Genomic DNA, 27,910 nt, shown 5'->3' with positions numbered 1-27,910 from the left:
TTTTAGTATAACATTGTGTTAACTCTAAAATTCCTATTAACTCGTAACTTCCATATCTTTTTAATTTAAACAAACTCTCCAATAATATAAAGTTTTTATTTTTATGAGGCCTTTCGTACTCAATGAGTACATCTTCGGACTCTCACAACTGAATAAAAGTAATAATAACAATAGTAACATAAACAATTGTGTACTAAATAAAAACATATGTCATTAAAAATACAAAGAGGTAATATTCTATGACAGCACAGTATGTTATATGTATATATAAAAATAAAGTTTATATTTAGTTAAATCAAATAAAGTAACGGTGAATTTTGAAAAATTCATATCTTGTCTCATAATCTAATTGTATTTAAATAACCATCGTTTAAACACAATTAGTTGCCCTCCTACTGAGTTTGCACACATATACAACACTACATACTGTATCCTATGTATAAATTGTTTGAGACAATGGAAAGATTGTGAAGGTAACAATATTTTGGAGATCTGCAATCTGATCTCTTCCTCAGATTGATAACTAACATATAATTACAATCTAGAGTAAAATAAACAAATCATCCATAGTGTTGTGATACACATAAATTGGTAATCACACGGGAATAAACATACATATACATATTGAACATACTCTCGTCCTCTCACACTTACCTTTTTAGGTGAAACCCCTTCCCCCACCCCTTTAGATCCATGCTTGCTGTATTGATTGTAGAGGTCATGTTTTAAAGTTAACATTTGACACTCAGAATATAATCAATACTTGAAATGCACAAATCAATTTTAGTTTTTTGTTTTTTTGAAGTGACTACTTCTTTTGGCGAGCTATGAATGTATGTTTTGCACGGGAGAAAAACTTTAGTTTCGTGTCAAGGAATGTCACGCTTGTTCGCTCTGTACCCGCTAGGGGCGGGACTATCACGGCCATTTTGATGTCAACAGAGCATTTCACCATTCAGTGGTTATCCAGGCATGATAGTGAGAGATTACTGTCACTCCGTGTTGAAGTGACTACTTTTGTGTACTCGATTGGGTACACACAGTCTGTCACAACTGCTGTCGTTTGTAAAGTGCGTTGTGCGCCCAATGGGGTACATGTTGCTATGCATTTCATTATTGCGTTTTTATTGCATGCCTGTCTTGGTGGTTTGTTAAACAATTGAGGTAGATACACGTGCTGTACATAGGGGTATTTCATCGATCTACTGGGCCAAAAATTATTTTATTATTTATCAGGCTTAGAATGATGAAAATAAAGCAACCAGAACATTTAAAAATAAAAAGTTATAATTTCATTTAAAAAAGAAATCAGATTACAAAACATAATTTTACCATAGGGATTTTTTTTAACTCAATTTATTTTGTCCTCACTTTCTACTGTTGGATTTGGTTGAGCTGACAGAAGCATGTCTATCGTTTCAGGTAGAAAAGAAGACATTTTTCTTTTATTTATAGTCCTTGATGCAATAAGTAAGGGATCTGAGCTCAAGAGAAATAAAAAAATATATAGAATATATATATAGGGATATTTTGAGCATCTGTCTGTTCAAAATATCCCTATTACAGGATTCTCTAGAGAATTTTCTTGCTTAATCCTGTCTGTATGTCTTAAAATGTTTGTTGCGTGCCTCTGCTGCCCCTTCAGACAGTTGTCCAATTGGTAATAATGAATTTTTTTATTAAATCCGACCCGTGGACGAGTACCTTGTGAAGTGTAGAGGTTGTTGAGTGCGAAGGGTACAGTTTTATGTATAAACAGGCAGTTTCTTCAGCGTATTTTTCGTTTTTTCTCTACATCTATCATGTATCCACTTAATATTGTTTCTAACATTACTTTGAGCTATATTAACTGGTAGTCTACACCTGTAATGTCTGAGGCTAGTTTCAGATCTTAAAAGAATCTGCTTGTATTTCCGTCATTTTTATTTTTGAAGTTTATTTTAGGCATATTAACTAATAAACCAGTTTAATTGCAAAACCTTGTCTGTATCTCTATTTTTTTTCTGCTTCTCCATTTCTTTTTCCTCTTCTGTTTTTCTTTCCCGATACTTTTTTATGGGCAATTTATACACTAAATGCAGAATACTTTCCAAAAATCTTATTTTGGCATGTAAAATAGACAGGCCAAACTCAGTAGATTCTTTTTTAATGTTTTTTTTTGTCGTCAATTGGTTGAATTCTTTGAAAGTTTTCCCACAAATGTAACAACGACTTGTAGATGTTGTTCCAGTAGCTGCGTTGCAGACTTTTCCGTCTACCATTGTCATAATGAACTGGTAGTTAACAAAAAACTTTTTTCCATCAATGCCAACCTCAGTCGCAATTAGAGAATCAATGGAAATTTTTACGTAATTATCTCTTCTTTGGTAATATCATTTGTCTCTTTAACAAACCGAAATCAGATTGGATGACAAAATTGGGGAAGTCGAAAGTGTTGGATTTTCCCATAACACCAATTTCATTGTCCTTGCCACAAACTAGTTGCACAGGTACAAAGCAGCTTTGGAAAATATTTGCATCCGAGTCAGCTTCATAATCAAGTTTTTGCTTGTATTGTGCTTGCTGTTATCTATCACTACCCCATTTACATTTCCCTCCTGCCCTTTTATTGTTGATAAGACCTCTTCCAAGAATACTGATAAGCGTCTAACTGTTATATCAACTAATAATTGCACTAGGGTTTCAGCACTCGTACTGGTTACCGTGCACATTTTTGGGGGAAGATAAAACTCTTTTTTTTACTTCTTGTATTAAACTATAGCACGGGAAGAAGTTATTGTTTGATTTTCTTATTATTTCTTACTGTCTCCGTGTTAAGTCAGTTTGTATAAAAATTTTCAATGCTTCCATGGGGGTTAGACATTAGAGATTTGCACATTTATAAGTGCCATAAGCTTTTTTGTATTTTATTGCACGGGTCGAGCTTGTTACGTCTTTGAAGCATCTCGTTTACCCATTTTACTTAATTTAACTTGTGCTGCGTGTAGTATAACACCATCTTCTACATTAGAGTGGAGCTCTTCTGTTTTTCTTCCTTTGCTGGATTCACCAAACAATTTACGAGGGCGACCTGGATGATTTGGTGTTATGATAGGAATTTCAAATGTACCATGTAACCAAAGAAAATTTGTTTTTTTTAATACCTCTTCTTTTTTGTCTGCTTTAATCCATCTTAGCTTTATTTCAGATTTGAAATATGCGAAATTGTTTTTATAACTAAGCTGGTCTTCAGTAAGATCATTTCGGGAACAAATGTAATCTTTTAAAAAACATAGTTTTTTTCCAAGTTACCTTTTATTTTGTTTTTTAAAACATTGAACAGGTATTTACGTGTAACTATCCTTACTTCTGAGGTAACCACAGTACCTAAAACAAGTAAATATTGTTTTATATACATTGTTAGTTATTTTTTAATTTTGATTTTCTTGTGTATGAAGTTATTATTTTTACTGTGAGTTTGCGCATCCGCATTATTTCGTGTCTGATTTACGTAGAACTTGTTAAGTAAGGTTGTAAAGTTTTCATAAAAATTGCAAAAGTGGTCGAATCTACCCCGATACCAAAGCAAATATCTTTCCAAACATGAATTTAAACAAATATTTTTTCTTAATTTGGTGATCATAAAAAGTATATTAAAAGTTTGAAAATTCTACGAAATATCAGTATAACTAAACACTTATATTTTTAATGAAGGAGGAGGAGCTCTTCTTATTGGAATATAAATTTTCTATTATTTCACAAAAGAAAACTCACAATTATCCAATAATTTGTGTATTTTTCACGAGGCCTTTCGACATCGAAGATGCCATCATCAGGTGTGAATTAACAATTCACATAAATTCACATAACAATTCAAAACTGATAAATCTGCTATTGCCAAACATGCTTTTGAAACAAACCACACCTTTAGAAACTTTACATTATTAAAACAAGTCCACAAACAAGAAGAACTCGACGCATATGAAACATTATACATAACAAAACACAAAGATAAAATTTTAAACAATGATTTTGGACCGATTCAAAATTCACCATTCCTTTAAAATATAACTAAATTTTTTGACCCAAACTTTTATACATATACTAATATTTATATTATTTTATTTTAATTTTAACCATATAAATCTTGTTAGTTTTACTCAGCTGATATTTGTTTTTAAATTGTTAATTCATACCTGATGATGGCATCTTCGATGTCGAAAGGCCTCGTGAAAAATACACAAATTATTGGATAATTGTGAGTTTTCTTTTGTGAAATAATAGAAAACTTATATTTTTGTGCAAAATTGCGAAGCCTACATACCTTTCTCATTATACTTAGGCGTTTGATGTAAAAAAGCCGATCACGGTTTTTTTGCCATTATTATGGAAAAATTCTACAGCAAATTAAAAAGTTTGGAAAACCATGACATCGTGAACGTGTGAAAATATAGAAAAATAACCATTTAATTATTAAGAAACATACTTTTTCAAGATATACAGGATGTACCTTGAGTAACCGGACAAACTTCTCAGGTGCTCCTCAAATCAAAATAATGAAAAAAGTTCATATAAATATATGTCCGGAAACGCTTTGTTAGCAAGCTACGGCTAGTGAAAGATTTTGCCTGATTTTTTAGGAAAGGACAGAAATAAAGCAAAACTGATGTTTTCATGGCATAAATATATAGTTGTTAAATTTATATGATTTGATGTAAAATGAACTGAAAAATTGAATAAAATACATCCTAGACTTGTTCTTTTTCTATGGGGCGGCCTATTGCCATGCAATTAAACCTCAAGGGCCTTTTGCGCAACCCAGAAGCACACCATGAGGCCTATCAGTCTATGACTTCAGTAGTTCTACAAATTCACCACCCTTGTCCAAACTACCAAAGATGGCACACCACTCCCTTGCTATTGCAGGACAATTAATTAAAGAGCAGGTGTTCAGCAGTTTCATCCTGCTCATCACACATTCTACAGACCAATCGTCCCTAGGAGGTATCACGTTCCTAAGGGGTTTTGCAAAGGAAAACTTTTGTGGCATCTGATCAGAGATCATGTGCAGAACATCCCCCTAAATGAGGATGCTAATTCTACAGTGCCCACCATAGATCCTTATGGTGTCTTGTGTTACCTTTACTTGATGAGCAGGGGTATTATCCTTTTTCAGAATTCTCAAAAGCATTGAGGACTGTGTCTTCAACTGATCCATATGAAACTGATCCATCATGTCAGCAGTCTTTTCCACTGTCAATGAGTGATGCTCCCACAGCACGATATAAACAGTGTTGATGTTTACCTTGTTTTTCATTGTTGGTGGACATAGTACGTCTTCAAGGCTTTCTTTTCACTCCGAAAATATTTTATGCCCTTCAAAAACTTGTGACTGGGATAAACATTATTGTTCCAATATACTTCATGAACCATTTCCAGGGAGTTAGTATGTGATTTGTTGAAAAGTACACAAAACTTGATTGCTGTAGTTCCATGCTGGGTGGAACAAATCTTTACACAATAGCTCCCTCCTCTTGACTGAATACTTCCATGCAGACAGTGCAACATGTTACAACATGAATAAAGACCAAACCTCTCGTGGGCAACAAATATAAGAGAGATCGTATTTGATCAGAATAAAATCAGTCCCATTACTTTTTCATATACCCTCTTATAATGCTCGGCTATGTTGTCCTCATTGAGGTGTGCAAACAAATAAGGGGGTTTTTAATTGAATAATTTTAAAGACTAGTTATTGTGAACCTTACAATGGAAAACATCTCAACACTGGACATATCAGGTATATTACCCCCTTATTGTAGGCCAAGTTTTTGTATTTTGTATAGTTTTAGATTTCATTTTATAAAAGATTTAAAAGTGTTTTTGTTTTAACCTTAAATTAAATAAAGTGTAAGAATTTGAAATTAAATTTACAGTGTATGTTACGAGCAAGAACAAAAACAACAAACAACTGTTTTTAAGATAAAATAATTGTAACAGTATTTATACAAAAAATGGTTTTTATCAAATTGGAGGAGAGGTGCTAAATGATTTTGTTACCACGAGCAACTAAAAGACTAGATCAGTCCCTGCTCCACGGTTTATTATTTACAGTATTCTCTATAAAGTAAGATGTTTAACATTTTCCTAGTACTGCGTATTAATTATAGAAAGTGCTATATGCTCTTAATTTTACGTCCAATAATCTTTACAATAAACCTAAATGCTGAAACTAAAAATGATTGTTGGTATTTGTTTCCAAAAAATAAGTTTTCAATAAGTTGTTTCCACTGCCTTAATAATAGACTATTTTTAATTACCAAAATCTATTGTTCTAGATGCAAGGCTAAATGCAATGTTCTCTGCCCACCTTGTACATCTAAAGGCTGCTTCAGTATATGCAATCACACGAAGTGCTCTGGGTTACATCCTTGCAATAAACTGTGTTATCCTTGCACTGTAAGTACTGTTTATCACAGATAATAATTTAATAACTGAATGTACTGAATCAATCCTACAGTATAACCCCATAAGAACATTTTTATAATACAAACACTTTCAAGCCCTTATTTTGGTTTACAGAATTTTGGCAAATGTCTCATTTTAAATAAACGCTCTTTAGTCTTTAGTTTTTCTTGTACAGATCTACAACTTTATTATTTTAAAGATGAATTGCATAAAAATTTGATATTTATTCTCTCAAATGCCATACAACAAAATGCTTTAACCAATATTGGTTGTATATTAATCATATTTTTAAAATGACTCTCCCATAATTTTACGACTTACGTAATAAATCCTAGAAATTAAAACAATTGCACAAAAATATTTAATTGTTAATTGTTCTAATTATGTTAAGATGTCGCCTTTACCTCTTGATCCACATGTTAACTCTTTTAGTTACACATCCGATGATAGACTTCTTATCACTATGGTGCTTTGAGGGACAAACTGCTGTATATTGCATAGGTGTCATCCAGGCTTGAACGACCATAGGCATAGAATGTGCAAACTTAAAAACTAATATTTTTTGCAAAACCAAAATATTTTCTTACTTTTGTTAACTAAACAACGATTTTTTGTAACATTTGATAAAAAACTTTTACGGAAATGTAAACCTGTAGACCAGCTTAAATTCATTTTCTCAGGAATTAGCTTTGGAGAGTGAGTCACACTATCAATGTGATATTATTGCCAAGTAACTGTGATACTTCCCCCCTCTAATTTGACACCAAAAAACTTAATCGAATTATTTTTAACTTAGTAAAATGCCCCTAAAGACCACAACTTAGAATTTGGGGGTGATTTTTTAACAATTTGAAGTGTTAACATTAATTGTGTGAACACTGAAATGTAAATACCATTATAAAGATTTTATTAAATTTAAAATGTTTGCATAAATAAAAATTAATTAACTTTACCTTAATTACAGCATGTGTCAAAATATTTTAATACAGAGTTTTTATATTAAGTATTTTGTTATTCCATATATTGGGGGCCATAAAATTTGTCCAAACATTTTACTGAATTGTTGTGTCATAGGAATGGGGACTTTTTATTTGTTTGTCCAAAACATATTAAAATGCTACATCTTATTAAAAATCTCTGTAAAACAAACACTATGAAAGTGTTTAGTCACGAAATATAACATTTCACATAGAATAAATTAGGTTTGTAACAAAACAAAAATCATCATAATTTAAATTTTACTTTTGTAGTAGTATTTCATTCTACTTTTTAAGCTGATAACAATATAAGATCATAGTCTACGCTATACACGCTTGACTGGAAAGGTAGTTTGTTTCACTGTCAATAGGCTTATAGAACAATACTATCTTTCATGCAAACACCAAGGAATTGACTTAAGCGAAGCCTTATTCCATGTTGAAAGGCATGGAGAAGTGCTAGGCCAGTTTATTGGAAGCGAACTCGAATTAAGATCACTGCTTCATAAATATCAATTTGCATGTCAAAACGGTAAGTAAACAATCACAGCCCTGCATAACCTAGTCAGAAGGATAAAAGGCACGTGACACAAAAGAAATTGTTCTCACAGTCATTTGATAACACGCCTACGAATATATAAAGAGAGCAACACAGGGCAGATTTATAGATCCCATCATATTTGGATGGATCACTGCCATGCTAAAGAGCAGTGTGTTCACAGCAAAGTTTGTATAACAGTCAGTTGTGATCAAAGCAACAATGCCCTCAAGGAGGAGTATTATCACTTCCTGTGGTTACTAACGGTTGACAATCTCTTCGGTCTTATCAACAAGAAGTATTCAGATGTCCGAGTAATCATGGTGAAGGGAACGCATGAGGAGGCATTTTCCAACCTCATTCAAAATACCTGGAACTGTGTTTGAGTTGGTGCAACAGCATGAGGTCCTGTATAAATTCTGCCAAAACTGTAATCACCTAGAGAAGGAGATGAAGTGGGTCTCAATCAATATGTCCGATAACCAAGCAGTACTAAAGGCTCTAAGTTCTTATACCTGTGAGTTGAAGACTGTGCTGGAATACATTAACACTTTGAAAAAGCTGACAATGGATTCATATAAACATTGCGTGGGTCCCAGGTCATGCAAGTATAGGAGGTAACGAGAAGGCTGACAAGTCTGCTAAAGCTAGACCCTCTCTCCCATTTATAGGCCCAGAGCAGGTTTTTAATGTGTCTAAAAGCCAGCTAATGATGGAAATAACTGAAAAGATAACAAGAACAAGTTCTGGAAAAATACACTAGGCAACAGACAAGCAAAACTGTTCATCAGATAATCGCACTAAAGAACCAAGCAAGTACACTTTCTTAGAAAGGAAGATAAGATGATGGACATTGTGGCCTCAACTATCATCATGAGATAGAAAGGGCTGAGAGAAACACCTCTGTGAGGAGGGGTCAGAGACGGCAGAGCAGATTCATTGCTCATACGAAGTGACCTCTCATAAAAGATTCAGCCACTTTAATAAAGTTACTTGCTAGCTAAATAAATGGTAAGTGTGAACCCAATTTTTTTATTTATTTACACAAGATAGATTCATATTTTTACATTCACAATTAACCAAAAGTGCAAAAACCCCCAGAGGTTTGTCTGCACTTAAAACTTAACTATATTGTTTACATTCTCTTATGTAAGGATGTACGAGGGGGTACCCAAAAAAAAACTGGAATTATTTTATAAAAATTATATATTATCAAATTTTTTACAATACGACCTTATCTCCTTCAAAATAATCTCCATTACAACTAATACACTTGTCCCAACAGTATTTCCATTGATCAAAACATTTTTTGTAGTCATCTTTAGAAATGGCTGCAAGCTCGAGCTTCGTTTTTTTCTTAACCTCTTCAACGCTGTCAAATTGTTGACCTTTCAAGCCTCTTTTCATGTGTGGAAATAAAAAAAAGTCGCATGGAGTGAGGTCAGGCGAGTAAGGTGCGTGGGGCAGCGGAACCATGCCGTTTTTGGCTAAAAACTGCCTAACTGAGATGGCTGTGTGTGCCGGTGCGTTGTCGTGGTGGAAGAACCAGTCTCCAGTCTGCCACAAATCGGGTCTTTTCTGGCGAACACTGTTGCGCAATCTTCTTAAAATCTCCAAATAAAATGTTTGGTTGACAGTCTGAACTGGAGGAACAAACTCAGAATGAACAATGCCTTTAGCATCAAGAAAGCAAATCAACATGGTTTTGATGTTTGATTTGACTTGCCGACATTTTTTTGGACGAGGTGAAGATGGCGACTTCCATTGGCGTGACTGTTGCTTCGTTTCTGGGTCATAACCATAGCACCATGACTCATCACCAGTAATTACCTTTTCCAGAAAATCGGGATCATTTTCGAGATGTTCTTTCAGAAGGCGGCAAGTTTCAACTCGATGTGCCTTTTGATGGTCAGTCAGAAGTCGAGGAACAAATTTGGCAGCAACCCTTTTCAGTCCTAAATCTCCTGTTAAAATTCGCTGAACCGAGCTCCAAGTTAACCCACTACTCTCTGATAGTTCCTCAATTGTCTGTCGACGGTCGGTGAGCACAAGTTCACGAATTTTCTCAACATTTTCGTCCGTTCGAGAGGTTGATGGACGTCCAGAACGAGGTTTGTCTTCAATCGACATGTCGCCATTTTTAAATCGAGCGAACCACTCGTAGACCTGAGTTTTCCCCATAGCATCATCTTTGTAAGCTGTATTCAACATTAAAATAGTTTCTGCAGCATTTTTATCAAGTAAAAAACAAAATTTCACAGCTGCACGTTGTTCACTTAAACTTGCCATGACAAAAAACGAAACAAGAACAAAACAGTGTTAGCGAAAACGGTCACTACGAACGAACAGAATGCACTAGGACAACGGAACTGGGGTCACTGAGCTCGCAATGGGTTGCGCGACACACGCCTAGCGGCAGGAATGTGTACTACACGCTGCCGGCTGCCAGCAATACAATTCCGGTTACTTTTGGGTACCCCCTCGTACATTATTTTTTGTAATTCTTACTTTTAGAACTATAAACATCATAATTGGAAAAATAACTCAGATTTCTAACAATTTATATACTACAAACAGAAAGCATCCTAGCGATACAGAGTAAGGAAGTACCCACTTAACTACCTACTTCAACTTCAATTCAAATTTACAAAAAAAGTAGAGGTACAAACAGATCAGCAAAAACTGGATTAGGTAATATAAATACCAGTATTTTTTACAGCTAAAACAATAAAATAACAAATATATGTCAGTATAATAGAATATCCAATGATTAACAAGAAATATATAGTATATATATATATATATATATATATATATATATATATATATATATACAGGGGTGTTGAAAAGTCCCGGGACGGTCTAATAACTTTTGAACTAATTACAATATAAGAACCAAAATTTACATCAAGCTTTTGCTCATATAAAACTATTATTTTATGTATTTCACCATGATATCCTGCTTATGGGGGACGTCCCGCTAGGGGTTGGTGAAAATTCTTAAATAGAAGCATAGGTCGAGTCGTACATCAAATTAAAGCTCTTTTAATTAGAAACATTTTGGCGAAAATCTGACGTAAAACAGTTGACGCATTACAAAATGGCGGACACTCAAAGATTATAAAATACAGAATTTTTCAAATGCAAACATTCTGGTTGTTAGAGAAAACTGAGACACTTATCTTTTATTTTACTTCTTTTACTTCAAATCACTTACCAAAACAGTTATAACAAATGTTCAAAGTGTTTGCCTTCAGTTTGCTGACAATATCCCAATCGATTGTAGAACGCTGATATCGCATTGTTTAAAGCTTGGACAGGAACACCCTAAGCTTCTCTTACAATACGGTTTCTCAACTCATCCAAATTTTGAGGCTTTGTTTTAAACACTTTTTCTTTGAGGTAGCCCCAAAAGAATTAGTCTAAAGGGAACAAATCTGGAGAACGGGCAGGCAATTCTATTGTTCCCCTTCTACCAATCCACTTATGTGGAAAGACATTGTCTAAAAAATGTCTTACATGTACGCCATAATTGTGGAGGGGCTCCATCTTGCTGAAACCAGATATTTTCATTAAACAGATGCCTTACCTCATCACATGATCTAATACGGTCACCAAACCCGCGCATCATTAATAAAGTTATTCTTTCTCTCTCGGAAAGCGCCATAGCAAAATAAACTAGCACTACTGAAACTACTTGCAAAATTAGGGCTTGAAGACTTCTAAGTGACTGAGTTGATAAAACAACTGTATCTGTCAGCTGGCAATTTCATTGTTGTCTTTTTGGTCTTGTTTGCTGATTACCTTCCAGATAAGGAAGGTAATAACCTTACCTGCTGATAAGGAAGGTAATAACCTTACCTGCTGATAAGGAAGGTAATAACCTTACCTGCTGATAAGGAATTTCCAGACAAACAATGCGATATCAGCGTTCAGCGTTCTACAATCGATTGGGATATTGTCAGCAAACTGAAGGCAAACACTTTGAACATTTGTTATAACTGTTTTGGTAAGTGATTTGAAGTAAAAGAAGTAAAATAAAAGATTAAGTGTCTCAGTTTTCTCTAACAACCAGAATGTTTGCATTTGAAAAATTCTGTATTTTATAATCTTTGAGTGTCCGCCATTTTGTAATGCGTCAACTGTTTTATGTCAGATTTTCGCCAAAATGTTTGTAATTAAAAGAGCTTTAATTTGATGTACGACTCGACCTATGCTTCTATTTAAGAATTTTCACCAACTCCTAGCGGGACGTCCCCCATAAGCAGGATATCATGGTGAAATACATAAAATAATAGTTTTATATGAGCAAAAGCTTGATGTAAATTTTGGTTCTTATATTGTAATTAGTTCAAAAGTTATTAGACTGTCCCGGGACTTTTCAGCACCCCTGTATATATATATATATACAGGGTGAGTTTTTTAAAGTGATCCAATAGCTAACTTTTTAATTACATGACTTAGCACCACACTTTAAATTTGGAACTTGCTCAATTTTAAGTTTCACTCAGGGATACACTTTCAAATTGTTTGATGATGGCCGCCATTTTCCAATATGGCGGTCAACTTTAAAATCTTTTATGGAACACCCTGTATTTTATGTTGTTTTTAGATTTTACTCAACAAAATAATACATTTTTGCTCTTGAGAGTTTTTCAATATCTCTAATGGTTCAGGAGCTACGTGGACTGGAAGTTTTCATAATTTTTTCCAATATGGCGGCCAACTTTAAAATCTTTTATGGAACACCCTGTATTTTATGTTGTTTTTAGATTCTACTCTACAAAATAAAACATTTTTGCTTTTCAAAGTTTTTCTATATCTCTAATGGTTCAGGAGCTACGTGGACTGGAAGTTTTCATCATCAGTCCGAAAAAATCCGAAAACTTCCAGTCCACGTAGCTCCTGAACCATTAGAGATATAGAAGAACTTTGAAAAGCAAAAATGTTTTATTTTGTAGAGTAGAATCTAAAAACAACATAAAATACAGGGTGTTCCATAAAAGATTTTAAAGTTGACCGCCATATTGGAAAATGGCGGCCATCTTCAAACAATTTGAAAGTGTATCCCTGAGTGAAACTTAAAATTGAGCAAGTTCCAAATTTAAAGTGTGGTGCTAAGTCGTGTAATTAAAAAGTTAGCTATTGGATCACTTTAAAAAACTCACCCTATATATATATATATATATATATATTACGAGGGCTGTTTTTTTTTCAAGTTCCGTTTGTTTCTCCAAATAACCAGCGTAGTGGCGGGAGGCGGGGCTGCGTGTTGTGCAATTGCGCCGCTCCCCCACTACAACCAACGCCGTTGCCGGCTCCAATCCATCAGTCGTAGCCGAGCTACGGGCGAGTAAAGATGGCCGCTACGATCAATTCTCCCGCCAGTTGTGAGTTGCGAAGTGTGATTCGTTTCCTTCAAGCTGAAGGATGTAGTGCTGCTGAAATCCATCGCAGAATGAGTGTTGTGTATGGTGAACACTGTATGAGTGATAGCGCGATAAGAAAATGGTGTAGGCTATTTGCTGAAGGTCGAACAGACGTCCATGACGAAGGCGGTCAAGGACGCAAGTCGGTCGCTACTGCAAGTTTGGTTGAACGAGTTGACCAAGCGATCCGGGAGAAACGGAGGTTTACAATTGATGAACTTTCTACCGAATTTCCAGCCATTTCAAGGTCTTCCTTGTACAAGATTGTGACCACCGAGCTAGGGTACCGAAAATTGTGTGCCCGTTGGGTACCCAAAATGTTGAGTGAGGATCACAAAACGAAGCGAATGGCGTCAGCCCTAACTTTTCTGACGCGATATGACAACGAGAAAGACAGTTTTTTAAAGTCTATTGTTACTGGGGATGAAACTTGGGTCCTGTATGAAAATCCAGAAACCAAGGAACAATCAAAGCAATGGATGCACACTCACTCCCCTAGCAAGCCCAAAAAATTCAAGCAGACTTTGACCAAAAGGAAAACAATGGCTACAGTGTTTTGGGACCAAAAAGGTGTGCTTCTGGTTGAGTTCATGCAACAGGGAACAACGATAACAAAGGAATCATACTGTGAGACTCTACATCGCCTCCGGAGAGGAATGCTGTCATCCGGCGTGGTCCTGATCCACGATAATGCACGACCGCATAGTGCCAATGTCACAAAACAACTTCTGCAAAAGTTCAAATGGGAAGTTTTCGACCATCCGCCGTATAGTCCTGACTTGGCGCCCAGTGACTATCACCTCTTTCGAGAAATGAAGGCGTGGTTACGTGGACGACGCTTCGCTGACAACGAAGAGCTTCAAGCAAACTGTAAGGGTCTACCTGAGCTCACTGGCGGCAGACTTCTTCGAGGAGGGTATAGGAAAGCTTGTCTCTCGCTACGACAAGTGCCTCAACATTTTTGGTGACTACGTAGAAAAATAAGTAAGAAATTACGAATCTTTTGGTAATAAAATCATCTTTTTTATCTCAATGTGTTTATTATTTATGGCCTATCGGAACTTGAAAAAAAAACAGCCCTCGTATATATATATATATTTAATAACAAGAAATCAGCAATAAAACTCCAACAACAGCAAGAAAAGAAGAAAAAACAACACAGTAAATTAGCTATTTTTAAACAAGCACATAGAATCAAATAAACACACACACACACACACATATATATATATATATATATATATATATATATATATATATACACATATTTTCATACATTAACTTAATTAAACAGAACCACACGAAATCATTTCTTTCAATCCCAATTTTATATTTGTTCAGCTATTTCTATCAGTAATTAATTTACACAATTCATTGAAAATCTTTGACACAAATGTTACTTGTTTTAAATATTTAGAGGTTCAGGTAAACCATACACTAAAATGTGACAAGCACAAAGATCATGTCTGTAAAAAAACAAGAATCTGTTCATATAAATTACACCATTTAAAACACCTATTTCCATGAAATGTTTTACTTGTAACTTAAGGAGCCTTATTTGAATCAGTTATCAGGTATGGATTGAGAGCCTGGGGTAATGCTTCTACTTGCCACCTAAAAAGAATAGAACATTTCCAAACTGATACTCTTAGAAATATTGTTCCTAGAAACATTAAATTAAACAGTAATTTGGCATGTTTCAAGCTCACACATTTTCTTTCAGTTGTCTTGTAGCAAGTTTCTGAGTTTTCAGTTGATGTAGTGAGGTTTCTTCCCATAAAGTGCAGTCCGATGTTTAGGTAAGACTTATGTGGAGGTGTGGCGAGTGTGGTAGTTGTGGATTTCCCAATTTGTTTGTAGGTCCAGCCTGTCGACATGTAAGATGGCTTTGTAGATGCAGAGGGCTATAACATGAGTATGCCAAGTGATTGAAAGGCTTGTTGACAGCTCTGAAGAGGCTCTAGGCTGGCTAGAGATCTAACTACTTTCTTTTGTAGGACAAATATTCTATTGAGGTTTCCAGAAGAGCAACTCCAAACTACCAACCCATATCTCATATGAGATTCGACTAGTACATAAGAGATTGTTTTCACAGCTTTCAGAGTTCCAATCCATTTCAGTTGTTTGACAACTTAGATGCCAGAACAGATTTTTTGCAGGTGTTGTTTACATGCTCTGTCCATGAAAGGATATTATCTATAGTAACCCCTAAAAACTTGACCTGGTTAACCACAGATACATCGAGGATACTTGGTATTTGGTCTTTTCTTTTGCTGAAATGTACTTCATGTATTTTCCCAGGGTTTAGTGCTAGGTCATTATTTTTACTGTGAGTGAAGGTTTTTTTTGCAGTGATGTCAAGGAGTTTGAATAAAGTTCTTCTGCTGATTCGTTTTTTATCAGGAGAGTTGTGTCATCTGCATACATTATGCAGTGAGTGCTGTAGTTTTGTGTAAAAGAGAGAGTCATTAGTGAACAATATAAATAGTACAGAGCCCAGCACAGATCCCTGAGGGACTCCTCTCGTGATTGGCTGGGGGTTTGACCTGATTGTGTTTGTAAGTCCTGATGCGGTGTGCTGTAGCTCAACAACCTGAGATCGTTCTTGCATGTAGCTCGCAAACCAATATTTTGCGATACCTCTAACTCTAATGATGCAATTTTTCAGAAATCAGGCTGTGCCCCAAACAGACAAAAGCCTTGCTACAGTCAAGAAATAAAGCTGCCACACAGATCTTTTGTCATCAATGTAGTTGATGATGGACTTGACTATTTTAAATTTATATTTCTCTTCTTTCTAAAGTAATATTCTGCCTGATGAATTCAACTCACACTGTGTGACAGCTATTGAAGAGATCAGTGCCAAAGTGAAAAGTTCTGTGAATAGTGCAAATCAATGTCTTAATAAGTTATTGCCTCCATTTGAGGAGTGTGTTTTTTGTCCTGTCACTGTAGATGATGTTCGTAAAATTGTTTTATCTCTAAAAAATTCCCATTCTAAAGATGTGTATGGATTAAGTAGTATTTTAATTAAAGCTGTTATTGATTATGTAATTGAGCCTTTGACATATTCTATTAATTGTTGTGTATTGGAAGGGATTTTTCCAACATGTTTAAAATTTTCAAAAGTTGTACCTGTGTATAAAATTGGCTCACTTGATTGTCCGAATAATTATAGGCCTATCTCATGTGTACCAGTCTTGTCTAAGGTAATTGAGAAATTACTTAAACATCAAATATGTATTCATTTTGAAAATCTCAAATTATTTAGTTCTAGTCAATTTGGTTACCGCACTGATTGTTCAACGGTTAAAGCTGTAAATACTCTTGTAAATAATGTTCTCTTAGCTTTGGAAAATAATTGTTGGGCTCAGATCACACTTTGTGATCTGAGCAAAGCATTTGATTGTGTTAGACCTGATATACTGGTGAACAAATTGGAATTCTATGGGTTTCGTGCAAAGAATTTGAACATGTTAAGGTCCTATCTTGCAAATCGCAAACAGGTTGTTATGGTTAATGGAGCTTATTCCCAAGTGGCTGATATAAATATAGGTGTGCCACAGGGATCTGTGTTGGGTCCTGTTTTGTTTATTATATTTATTAATGATTTAAGTTTTAATGTCTCTAGTTTTACTACTATATATGCTGATGATACCACTTTGTTAAATAGTCACACAAATTTGCTTTACTTAAACAACTTGGTAGAGACTACAATGAATGAAACTGTTAACTGGTTTAATGTAAATGGTCTCTATTTAAACGCAGAAAAAACAAAACAAATGTTAATAACTCTTAAGAATATTAATAGGCCTATATTTGAATCTGAAGTTTTTGTTAAGTTATTGGGGATAATAGTGGACAACAGGCTATCTTGGAAACAACACATTGATTATGTATGCAAGAGATTATCTAGGGTTATTTACTTATTGTGTAATTTAAAAAAAATAGTATCACAAAGGTATATAAAAATGGCCTACTTTGCATTTTTTGAAAGTATTATTAGATATGGTTTAATAATTTGGGGTAATGGTACAGGCATTGATCAGGTGCTAGTAATCCAAAAGAAGGCTGTGAGAATTTTAGCGGATGCACCTGTGTTAGATCATTGTAAACCTTTGTTTGTAAATATTGGTGTTTTAACTGTTATAAATCTGTATATTTATGAGGTATTAGTAGATGTAAGAAAAAAGTCACACATGGTTTTGAAAAGAAATGATGTTCATCACTATAATACAAGAAATAAAGATAAGTTAAATGTAGATAGAGCTAGATTAGGTAAAACCATGAATTACCATACAACCTTAGGCATTAAAATGTTCAATTTGTTACCTTATGCTATTCAAACTTTACCATGTCAAGTTTTTAATAATAAATTGTATTCTTGGCTAAAAAATAGACCTTTCTATAATATTAATGAATATTTTAGCTGTGAGATCGTTCATAAGGATTTTTAACTTTAGATTAGGCTAGTAATTTAAGCCTTAATATTTGACGAAGCCTATTGTAATTTTATTGAAAATTATTAATGGCCAATAAATTGTCTATTGTCTATTGTCTATTACCATAACTCAATGGAGTAGAAACATTCCGGAAATGGCTTTTTGAGCTGTCTTCAACAATACAATCTGCAGCTGTAGAAAAATTAGTTGTTATTTTTGCTTAATTAGTGAATATGATACTTAATTTAAAAAGTTTTTATTTGAGCTCAGTTAGGTCCTCCTCCTTTTCGACAATTATTATTTCACTGTCAGGGGATTTCCAACACGGACAATGTCATCTCGGAACAAAACAAACTGATAGTTCAACATCTTGGATTTAGATTTTGCACTCTTTAGCAGGTTTTGAGAATAAAAAGTCAAATTTTTTGGTGACACTCCAAAATTCAGTTATTTTAAAACCCTGATTCACTCAAAGATTCATTCGATTTGGGAGTAATTTTCCTATTTATAGAACTTTTGCATTCAAGGCACAGTTTCTCTCAATCCTACACAGTAAAAATGGAAATTTTTATTACAAGGCAAATTTGAACATTTTAAGTTTATCTTCACTTTTTGAAATACCCTCATTACATTTGCAACAATTCAAAATTTTAAAAAAACCATCCAAAGCTGGTAATCAGAGAAAACAAGGAAATCCACAGAGTGCACTGATAAGATAAGGACTTCTTCACTCATTCACTGCTTATTGCTATCTGTTGTTGTAAGTATCAAAAAAGTATCTTACTCTTTATTGGGGGTGTAAAATTCTTTAGCAAATATAGATAGTAAGGCTATATTACAATAGACCAGTATTGTTTACAGTGATGGGTTATCAGTGCCTTGTGACTTCTCTTTTTAATAATAATAATAGGGCACATGACACATAGCCATGTTAGATATAAGATAGCCAGCCAATCGGTAGTAATGATAAACCTATTGAGGGTGGTAGAAAGTAACAGTATGGTAGATAGACCAATAGCACACTTATTGACATCATACTGTTAAAACAAATCACTTTAACGTGACTTGTGGGTGGCTGAAGATACTGTATAGTAGGATAAAGCCCTTCTCCCCCCTGCCCCCCCACCTCAACCATTAAGTGGAAAATGGCTTTGTCAATCGGCTATATATATCAATTAAAAGTTATTAATTGGAAAATGTTTTATACTTTCAGAGAAGATGCTCGTGGCAATGTGAACACGAAAGGTGCACCAAACAGTGTGGTGAGGAGTGTGACAGGCCTCCTTGTGATAGGCCTTGCACCACGAAGTTGGAGTGTGGACATCTGTGTATTGGTTATTGTGGGGAGATGCATCCTCCACTGTGTCATGAGTGTAACAAAGAAGATCCCCTCATATCTGCAAATCCCGAGGCCAGGTACAATATATACTATCTATTTGCGTGAATTTCAAGGTATGGCAATAGATTAATTCCACTTTTTTGTGTGTTTGTGTTTGTATTTAGTACGTTTGAGGGACATTGATGTATATTTTCACTGACGAACTGAGGAACAAAAACGTTCTGTGGACACATACTTGGTCTTCGGTACGTTTTAAGCTCAGAATTGTAATCCTGAGATTTGTGCAATCCAGAATATACCAGATGTGTACATTTTGAAAATGTCCCCATCTAGTATGGTCATTGTGCCCTTAGTTCCGAGTGTGTCTCTTATGTAGTGCTAGTACGTTGAGTGACACACGCCATACACTCGATACCTTGTTCTATGATGCATAAGTGAGGACTCGGTTTGAATTGTTTATGTCACACAATCCATAAGTATTAAGCTGTATTACCGAGGAACATACACTGGATACCTTGTTCTATGATGCATAAGTGAGGACTCGGTTTGAATTGTTTATGTCACACAATCCATAAGTATTAAGCTGTATTACCGAGGAACATACACTGGATACCTTGTTCTATGATGCATAAGTGAGGACTCGGTTTGAATTGTTTATGTCACACAATCCATAAGTATTAAGCTGTATTACCGAGGAACATACACTGGATACCTTGTTCTATGATGCATAAGTGAGGACTCGGTTTGAATTGTTTATGTCACACAATCCATAAGTATTAAGCTGTATTACCGAGGAACATACACTGGATACCTTGTTCTATGATGCATAAGTGAGGACTCGGTTTGAATTGTTTATGTCACACAATCCATAAGTATTAAGCTGTATTACCGAGGAACATACACTGGATACCTTGTTCTATGATGCATAAGTGAGGACTCGGTTTGAATTGTTTATGTCACACAATCCATAAGTATTAAGCTGTATTACCGAGGAACATACACTGGATACCTTGTTCTATGATGCATAAGTGAGGACTCGGTTTGAATTGTTTATGTCACACAATCCATAAGTATTAAACTGTATTACCGAGGAACATACACTGGATACCTTGTTCTATGATGCATAAGTGAGGACTCGGTTTGAATTTTTTATGTCACACAGTCCATAAGTATTAAGCTGTATTACCGAGGAACACACACTGGATACCTTGTTCTATGATGCATAAGTGAGGACTCGGTTTGAATTCCTTATATCACACACTCCATAAGTTGTAAGCCATATTACAGAGGACTATATTTTGTCCTTTTTTGTTAGGATGAACTATGTGGAATGTGGCCTAACTTCCTTTGGACAGTGTTGTCAAGCCACGTTGCCATATCGAACCGGGCCTCCTTGACTGAGTGACTGGTGCCTTGTCCTGACCCTGCCATTTTGAAACAACTGATGATGAATGCTAGAGAACTTATTGCTCCAGATGCAATAACATTGCTGTCCCGTTTATTTTTTCATGTCTAAAATTTTTTAGCGTATAATTTTGAAATTTTGTTTAAGGTTTGTAATAATACCTTAAATAAAATAGTTATTATTCTATAAAACCATAAAGCAAAATGGTGGCCATTTAAAATATTTTTAGAGGAATCAATTTAAAAGAGTTAATTTTCTTAGTTTTATCAAATCCTGACATTAAGGGGACTGAGAAAGTTTATCACCTGCCTGTCTGCCTGTCCAAAAATAGAAGGTATTAACATACACAACTGCAATTTTGCATGAAGCTTTATTTTACATAGCTAAATCATTAGATTATTGTGCCAGTCCCTCTAGAAGATTTGGCTGAGCATTATTATACCATTAAACTCAGGGAGAGACCTCAAAATCGAGTTGAGGTACAGTCTTCAGTGGCACAAAAGTGAGCTGTTGAGTGTGACACTTGCCGCTGCATATTTTAGGATTATTTTTAATGGATTTCATTATATGAGGACTTTTCGGAAAGTTGATTACGTTTTGCGCTTTGGCCGTTAGGGGCGGGACTAGTGCGGCCATCTTGTTGTCAGGACGTCCCACCGCTCAGTGGCTATCCAGCCGTGCTAGCGGGAAGTTCGTGTTGTGACGCATCTAGTCACAGTGCCTGTTTGAAATGTCTGCCGCAATTGAAAATCCCGCCAACTGTGAGGTGCGCGCAGTAATTAGGTTTTTGACTGCCAAAAACTGTAAACCTATAGAAATCTATTGGCAGTTGTGTGAAGTTTATGGGAACAACATTATCACTGAAGGTGGAGTGCGACAATGGGTCATTAAGTTTAAAAATGGCCGAACAAATGTTCATGACGAAGAGCGAAGTGGAAGACCCAGCATAGTGACTGACAAACTTGTTGAGAAAGTTGACGCAAAGGTCTGAGAAAATCGACGGTTAACCATAATGGAACTCTCGCTTAGTTTCCCTCAAATTTCACGAACTTTGTTATACGAAATCGTCACTGATAAGCTTGGCTTCCACAAGTTTTGTGCAAGATGGGTACCGAAAATCCTGACCGACGTCCACAAAAACCAGCGCATGGCTGCAGCGTTAACAATTTTGGATGCTTACGACAAAGAGGGTGAATCACTACTCGATAGCATCGTAACTGGCAATGAAACATGTTAACTGCGAGACCAAATTGCAGTCAATGGAGTGGGGACACACAAGTTCCCCTCACAAACCAAGAAAATGTTTGCAAACAATGTCGGCAAGAAAGGTGATGGCAACCGTTTTTGGGACAAGAAAGGTGTAATTCTTGTTGATTTCCTGGAACGAGGCACTACAATCAACTCAGAAAGGTATTGCCAAACGTTAAACAACCTCAGAAGAGCGATCCAAAACAAGCGTAGGGAAAAGTTGAGCTCGAAAATTCTGTTGATTCACGATAAAGCTCGATCTCACACGGCAAATCGCACACGTGAAGTTCTCGAATCATTCCAGTGGGAGTTGTTTTCTCATCCACCATACAGCCCGGATCTTGCACCAAGTGACTACCACTTGTTCCCAACAATGAAAAAGTGGCTGGCAACTCAGCGCTTTGACGACGACGCAGAGCTGCAGCAAGAAGTGACAAACTGGTTGAAGACACAGGCGGCAGAATTATATGAGGAAGGCATTGTCAAGCTCATCCATAGATATGCCTAAATTTGAATGGCGACTATGTTGAAAAGTAGTATTTAAGTGTGGCTTTCAAATGTATATAATAAAAATTTTTTCCTATACTTTGTTAATTTTTAATTCCAAAACGTAATCTACTTTCCGAATAGCCCTCGTAGAAAGCCAGTGACCTATATAGTGTGGTTTAAATAAACAATTACGGTACATTTTGTAGTTAGTCTTATAATAATATGATGAAAAATTAAATTTCTGTGATCAATTTACATAATTATATACTATATTCAACAAAGAGTTTTAAAATTACTTTTACAATTGTAATTTGAAGAGACTCATATCAAATTGGAATGACTACATATGTTATTACGAACTTTAAGACCTTGTCAAGCCAGTAGTGTACCATCTGTACTATTACTGAGGGCATGAAATCATGTTCTACTTTAAAAAATCATAACAGCAAAAATTAATAGGAAAACCATTTGAAAGTGGATTGAAGTCAACAAGATAAATCTAATCTGATTGTATGTTTTTTTTATACTTATAACACGTTAATCCTCAACATTGTTTGTTCGATGGTTGTCAGTCATAAGCAACGTCGTATCTAATGCTGATCTATCTCTCCTATAATGGTAGATACGTATTATTATGAATAGAAAAATGGTTGTGCCGATAACTAACTGCGGTAGTTAGAGTTCATTAGCTGGGCGTTGGCGAAGCCTATCATTTGAGAGGCTGGACAAATTTTATTCCTATATGTCTCTCTGAATGCTTATCCGTTTTTCTCTCGGCACTACATTTAAAAAATGAACGAACCTATAGATGTGAATGTTGAATTTAGCTCCAGTTCACCTTCCTCTTACGTGTAGCTTCAGATTTCAGATGAACTGGAGCTAAATTCAACATTCACATCGAATCAGCCCTTCCCACCATAGTTGCTTTATTTGTAACCTATAGACTTCAGGTTGACTTGGAACTTACATATTGAGAACATATATCTAAAGCGACAATGGCCCTTGGGGCCTGTAAGAGACTTTGGATTTAAATGGGGATTGAAACCCAAAATGATTTACTGGATTTATGAAACTATAATAAAACTGATGGTCACATATGCTGCTTTAGTGTGGTGGCCGAAAGTAGAACAAACAACAGCTGCTAAGATGCTACAGAGTCTTCAAAGGCTAGCTTGTGTAAGCATTACAGGAGCGATGAGCTCCTGCCCAACCCTGGCAATTGAAGCGGTTCCGGGATAACTTCTCTGGGGCAGGAGGTGATAAGGACAGCCGCTCTAAGCCCAATGAAGCTTCTAGGAACAAAGGTAATAAATACTACCTCCTTAGAAGGTAACATGAAGATAATGCAGGAATTTCCTGAGGCTGAAATGCTAACCAATGTGTCAGAAGCAATGGTTAAGAAATATTCCTTTGAAAAACCGTATACTGTCTGTATCAATTGAAAGGAGAAATGGATTAAAAATGGAGGCCTACCCTACAAAAGGAATCCTGAAATTTTACGCAGATGGCTCACGCCTTGACTCTAGGGTGGGATACGGAATATACGGACCAGGAGTTAACCTAGCAGTGCCCCTGGGAAAATATGCCACGGTCTTCCAAGCGGAAGTCATGGCAATAGAATCATGTGCCAGAAGACGTACAAATGAGGACAAAAGGAGCAAAATACTTGATACTATCTGATAGCCAGGCTGCACTAAAGGCACTTGATACCTGTTCGTTTGACTCAAAAGCAGTCTGGGAATGTAAGAATGCTCTGGCAGAGCTGGCTACAAATAATGGAGTAACACTGGCTGGGTGCTGGGCCATGAGGGCATTCATGGAAATGAAAAAGCAGACATCCTCGTCAAAAAAGGAGCAGAGTCCATAATGTGGGGCCTGAGCCAGGTTGCGGAATAGCTTTCTCCAACAGCAAAGCTCCTGTAAAAGATTGGGAGAAGAGGATAAGAAACATTAATTGGAGTAGAGCCTCAGGATTAAGACGATCTAAAATTTTTATCTCTCCTTATGCTAAATGGTGGGCAGCTCTCCTAGATCAGAGTAAGGAGGATATAAGACTGATATTAGGGATGTTGACAAGACATGGCCCCCCATAACATCTTAGGAGGGTAGGCCTTAGCCAGACTGATGAATGTAGACTATTAGTGTAGGTAGTGGAGTATATTTTGGTTAGTTCTACTCCTGTGTAGCGGCAAGCCATCCCTCTCCCCTTCTCCTGTTAAAAAGCCGTAACAATGCATTGGACAATTTAAAATCGGCCAACCGATCGTTCTGAACTTCAGCATTAAATGAGCTGTTCATATTAAGTGGTGGAGCATTAGTGACTGTGATACAAACGGGTTATTTGTATTAAAATATTATTCAGTCGTCAAAGTGGGGTCTCCAAACGATGTTGTCCAACTCTTATAAGATGTGTATTAAATAGATAGCACAGGCTTAAAATGTACAGTATTCACCCTATAAACAGGATTAATAGTTCGGTTCCTTGAATTATATAATATGCTTGACAGTGTGATAAGACGTGCAACACGTGTTTTGAGTACACCAGAATTTTGGTTAGATTGTTACCAGGCCTAATAAGATACCTTTTAGAGAAGAAATTAGTGGGTAAGCTACAACTAGAAACACCAAGGAGGGCACCTTTGCTTCCAACATGTTGCACAGCAATGACAGAAAGAGCTGAGGGCTGAACGGTAGGAGAAACATTTATTGTATAGAATAGGCAGTGTTTAAGCAGCATTGTGTGGTAACGCCCTGCCAATTACATCTGTTGTGGCTATTGTCGAGTTTACCCCATATGTACAACACCAACATTAAACTCTAAGTCGCCGCTCGATCCAGTGCCCACCGCTTACTGCTCGTATCATGATCAAGGCCTCAGTTGGTCTATGAACAAGTGCTCCTCACACACGTTCTGATTGGTCTTCAGATTACATACAAAGAAAGTGAGGATACGTTATGATATCATGTTCATATCCAAACCTCGACTGAATTGTGTTTACAATGGAAAAAATTGCGCAAGTTTTATGTTCGACTGTAAAAATTGCGTCTAAACAGGTGCAAGAGTTCTAGCGAGTGCTGCCAACACCAGTGTTGGACAGTTGTTTGCAAGAACTGGAGATCAGTGTCAGCTATTAAAATTTCAATTGTAAACATTACCGAGACATCACAGTCGTGTGTGAACAGACTCTTTCTATTAAAGTAGCGAGTACTTGCTACAGTTCTCGTGAGTAAAATTGCTTATCTTGTTCATCTTAGGCGACAGTAGTTATATAAAAATTACTTGCCAGTGTAAACGCAGCTTATGATGTCGCCAGTCTACAGAGTGTATTCTGGGTGCAACTGTAGAAGGTACTGTTCTGTACTGGTATCTATGTACTTATTCTACAGATTGCGAACTAACCGCACTTCTGTAATTTCCGTAGCAAGATAACTTGCATTCTTCATGTATTGGCCGTCAGTGGGACATATATTATTTAGAGCCACAGTACTTTCTCAGGACTCTAACCAGGGCTACCGCCTACAATGAGCAACTTCAAAAGCGTGCATTATGCATGAATTTTGGTCTCAGGAAACACACATCGATAAGTGTGAATTTTAATAATTTTTTTTTTATTTTAATAATGTCCTCGGGGTCTTTACTAGGGATGGATTGATCCCTGTACATGATCAAATTTTACTTTAGTAATCAGTTTTAATTTCAACATTCTTTAATTTATAAAAAATATTTAATTCTGGTTGACAATTCGTCTGTAAAATATAAGCATCTTCAAGTTCTTGTCTGTCACTTCTAATTTTATTAATATAGCACTAAAGTCTTTGTTCTAACTAGTAAGATGACATATAATTACTTACAAACAAAATATATTTATTTTTTGTCGATTTACTCGTATATTCTTGTACATTCATTAATCATTACAATGGTTTTTCTGGTCATTATAACGTATATCTGTCACACTTTGTGTAAGAAAACAAAAAAAAATTAGATAAATAAAGTAAAGAAGTATTATGCTGTGTAAATAATATTTAATTTTAAGTTCATCTTTTCTATGCCTATATTTGTGTTTCTACGCCTCTTCGGCAGGGATTTTTCCGCATAAGAACTGCCCGAGCGCCCTCTCTTCCCACTGGGAGGAGAGACAGCGCCTGCAGTTGCCTCCGGCGCTGCCTCCCTCTGCTTTTTTGCCTTTCTTCTTTCGTTGGCCGACATTTTGCCCGTGTGCCTCCTCCATTGACTGTCCGGAAGCCAGGTGCCATCAGCGATCTTCTGCTCCATCACCCAACGCTTGCGCAGTTTAAAGGGGAGCTTAAGATTGTAGTCCATTACACATGCTCCAGTGTCTGTGTCCATGGACTCAACCGTTTCGCCTGCATCATCGACTGCTATATCATCGTCGATGGTGGTAGCGCTAGAGGAACAGGCAGATACATCCAAGGCCTGGGTGCCAGATGCAACTGCCTGTTGCAGTGTTTCCAGATCAAGATCTGTTGGTATTGCTTTTTTATTTACTTTAGAATCCATAAAAGGTCCCACGAGTACCGAGGAAATAAACGGTCCACCCAGCCAGAGCCCCGCATGACCAGGTAAGGCTATTTACGCTTGGGGGAGGCGCCCAACCCCCAAGGGCTTCGTTTACGACGCACAACCCCTGTGCCATGCATCCCTTAGGCATGGGTCGCTTCACACCGTAGGATTGAGGTGCCCTCAGTCAAATCAAATTTTGTATGGTACGATTCCAGGCGGACCCGGACTGGCACCACTACTGCGTGGCGCCGGGGGCCGTCACCGCGCAGAGTGCACATTCGGGGCACTAACCTGATCCTAAACTAGATCTTGGGGTTTTGTCGAAAGCAGGGCCACCTCAAGCAGGACGCTAAGTAAGCATTTATCCGAGCCCAACCATTGGTTAGATGGTTGGATTCGGACCCCCCTTCGGTCTTGAGCGACACCTTGGTGGTGCCGCCCCTGGAGAGGTACTTTCCCAGTTCATTGGGGATCACCCGAACTAAGGTCAGCCCGTCTCCTAGACCCCCAAGGTACAGGTTAGGTACAAGTTAGTAATAGTACACAAGTCTCCTCACAAAGCGGAACGGTGCGATCCCGGCGCTGCTGCTCGACGACGCTGGCCTATCTGCACACATGGCATGCTCTCTTTGGCTTGTCCTTCTTATCTGTAGCGGGAAAATGTCGGGCAATAAGTCTCAGGGGAGCATTTTAGCCAAAACTTCGTCTTTAAGTCTTTCTTGCGCCATTTTATATAATCAGTAATTACACAAACAGCCATGTTTATTTACTCACAGTGAACACAACAAAACGTTTACAATCAAGGCAACCGGTAATTTAAAAGTGAGGTTACAACCTGTATTCATTACACAAACAGAAATAGAATCAGCTGATTACTTGGAACAACTGATTGAATACCGTCATATGGCCTGAATACTGTCAATTGGATCTGAAAGAAATAAATAAAATAACAACTGCAATCTAGTGGGAACGACGAAAACTACTTGAAACTGATCTTATTTATTCCGCTAGATCGCATTCGTATTCAAGCGAGAGATTATTCATCACAAAACATTATTAGAAGACTGTTTAGCA

At 36.5% G+C, this 27,910-nt stretch overlaps 1 protein-coding gene across 3 annotated transcripts in view; it reads left to right on the top strand.

The window, feature by feature from the left end:
• The window catches only part of LOC124359554 (NFX1-type zinc finger-containing protein 1-like), a 138,019-nt gene that overhangs the window by 85,114 nt on the left and 24,995 nt on the right, over positions 1-27,910 (top strand). For all 3 annotated transcript variants that reach the window (XM_046812398.1, XM_046812401.1, XM_046812399.1), the window contains exons 13-14: positions 6,318-6,438; positions 19,047-19,249. In XM_046812398.1, the coding sequence (XP_046668354.1) occupies positions 6,318-6,438; positions 19,047-19,249 (324 nt within the window). The remainder of the gene's footprint in view (positions 1-6,317; positions 6,439-19,046; positions 19,250-27,910) is intronic.

Source organism: Homalodisca vitripennis, chromosome 4 (assembly GCF_021130785.1).
Source record: "Homalodisca vitripennis isolate AUS2020 chromosome 4, UT_GWSS_2.1, whole genome shotgun sequence".
Taxonomy (NCBI): domain Eukaryota; kingdom Metazoa; phylum Arthropoda; class Insecta; order Hemiptera; family Cicadellidae; genus Homalodisca; species Homalodisca vitripennis.
This window is presented reverse-complemented; position numbering and strand designations above follow the sequence as displayed.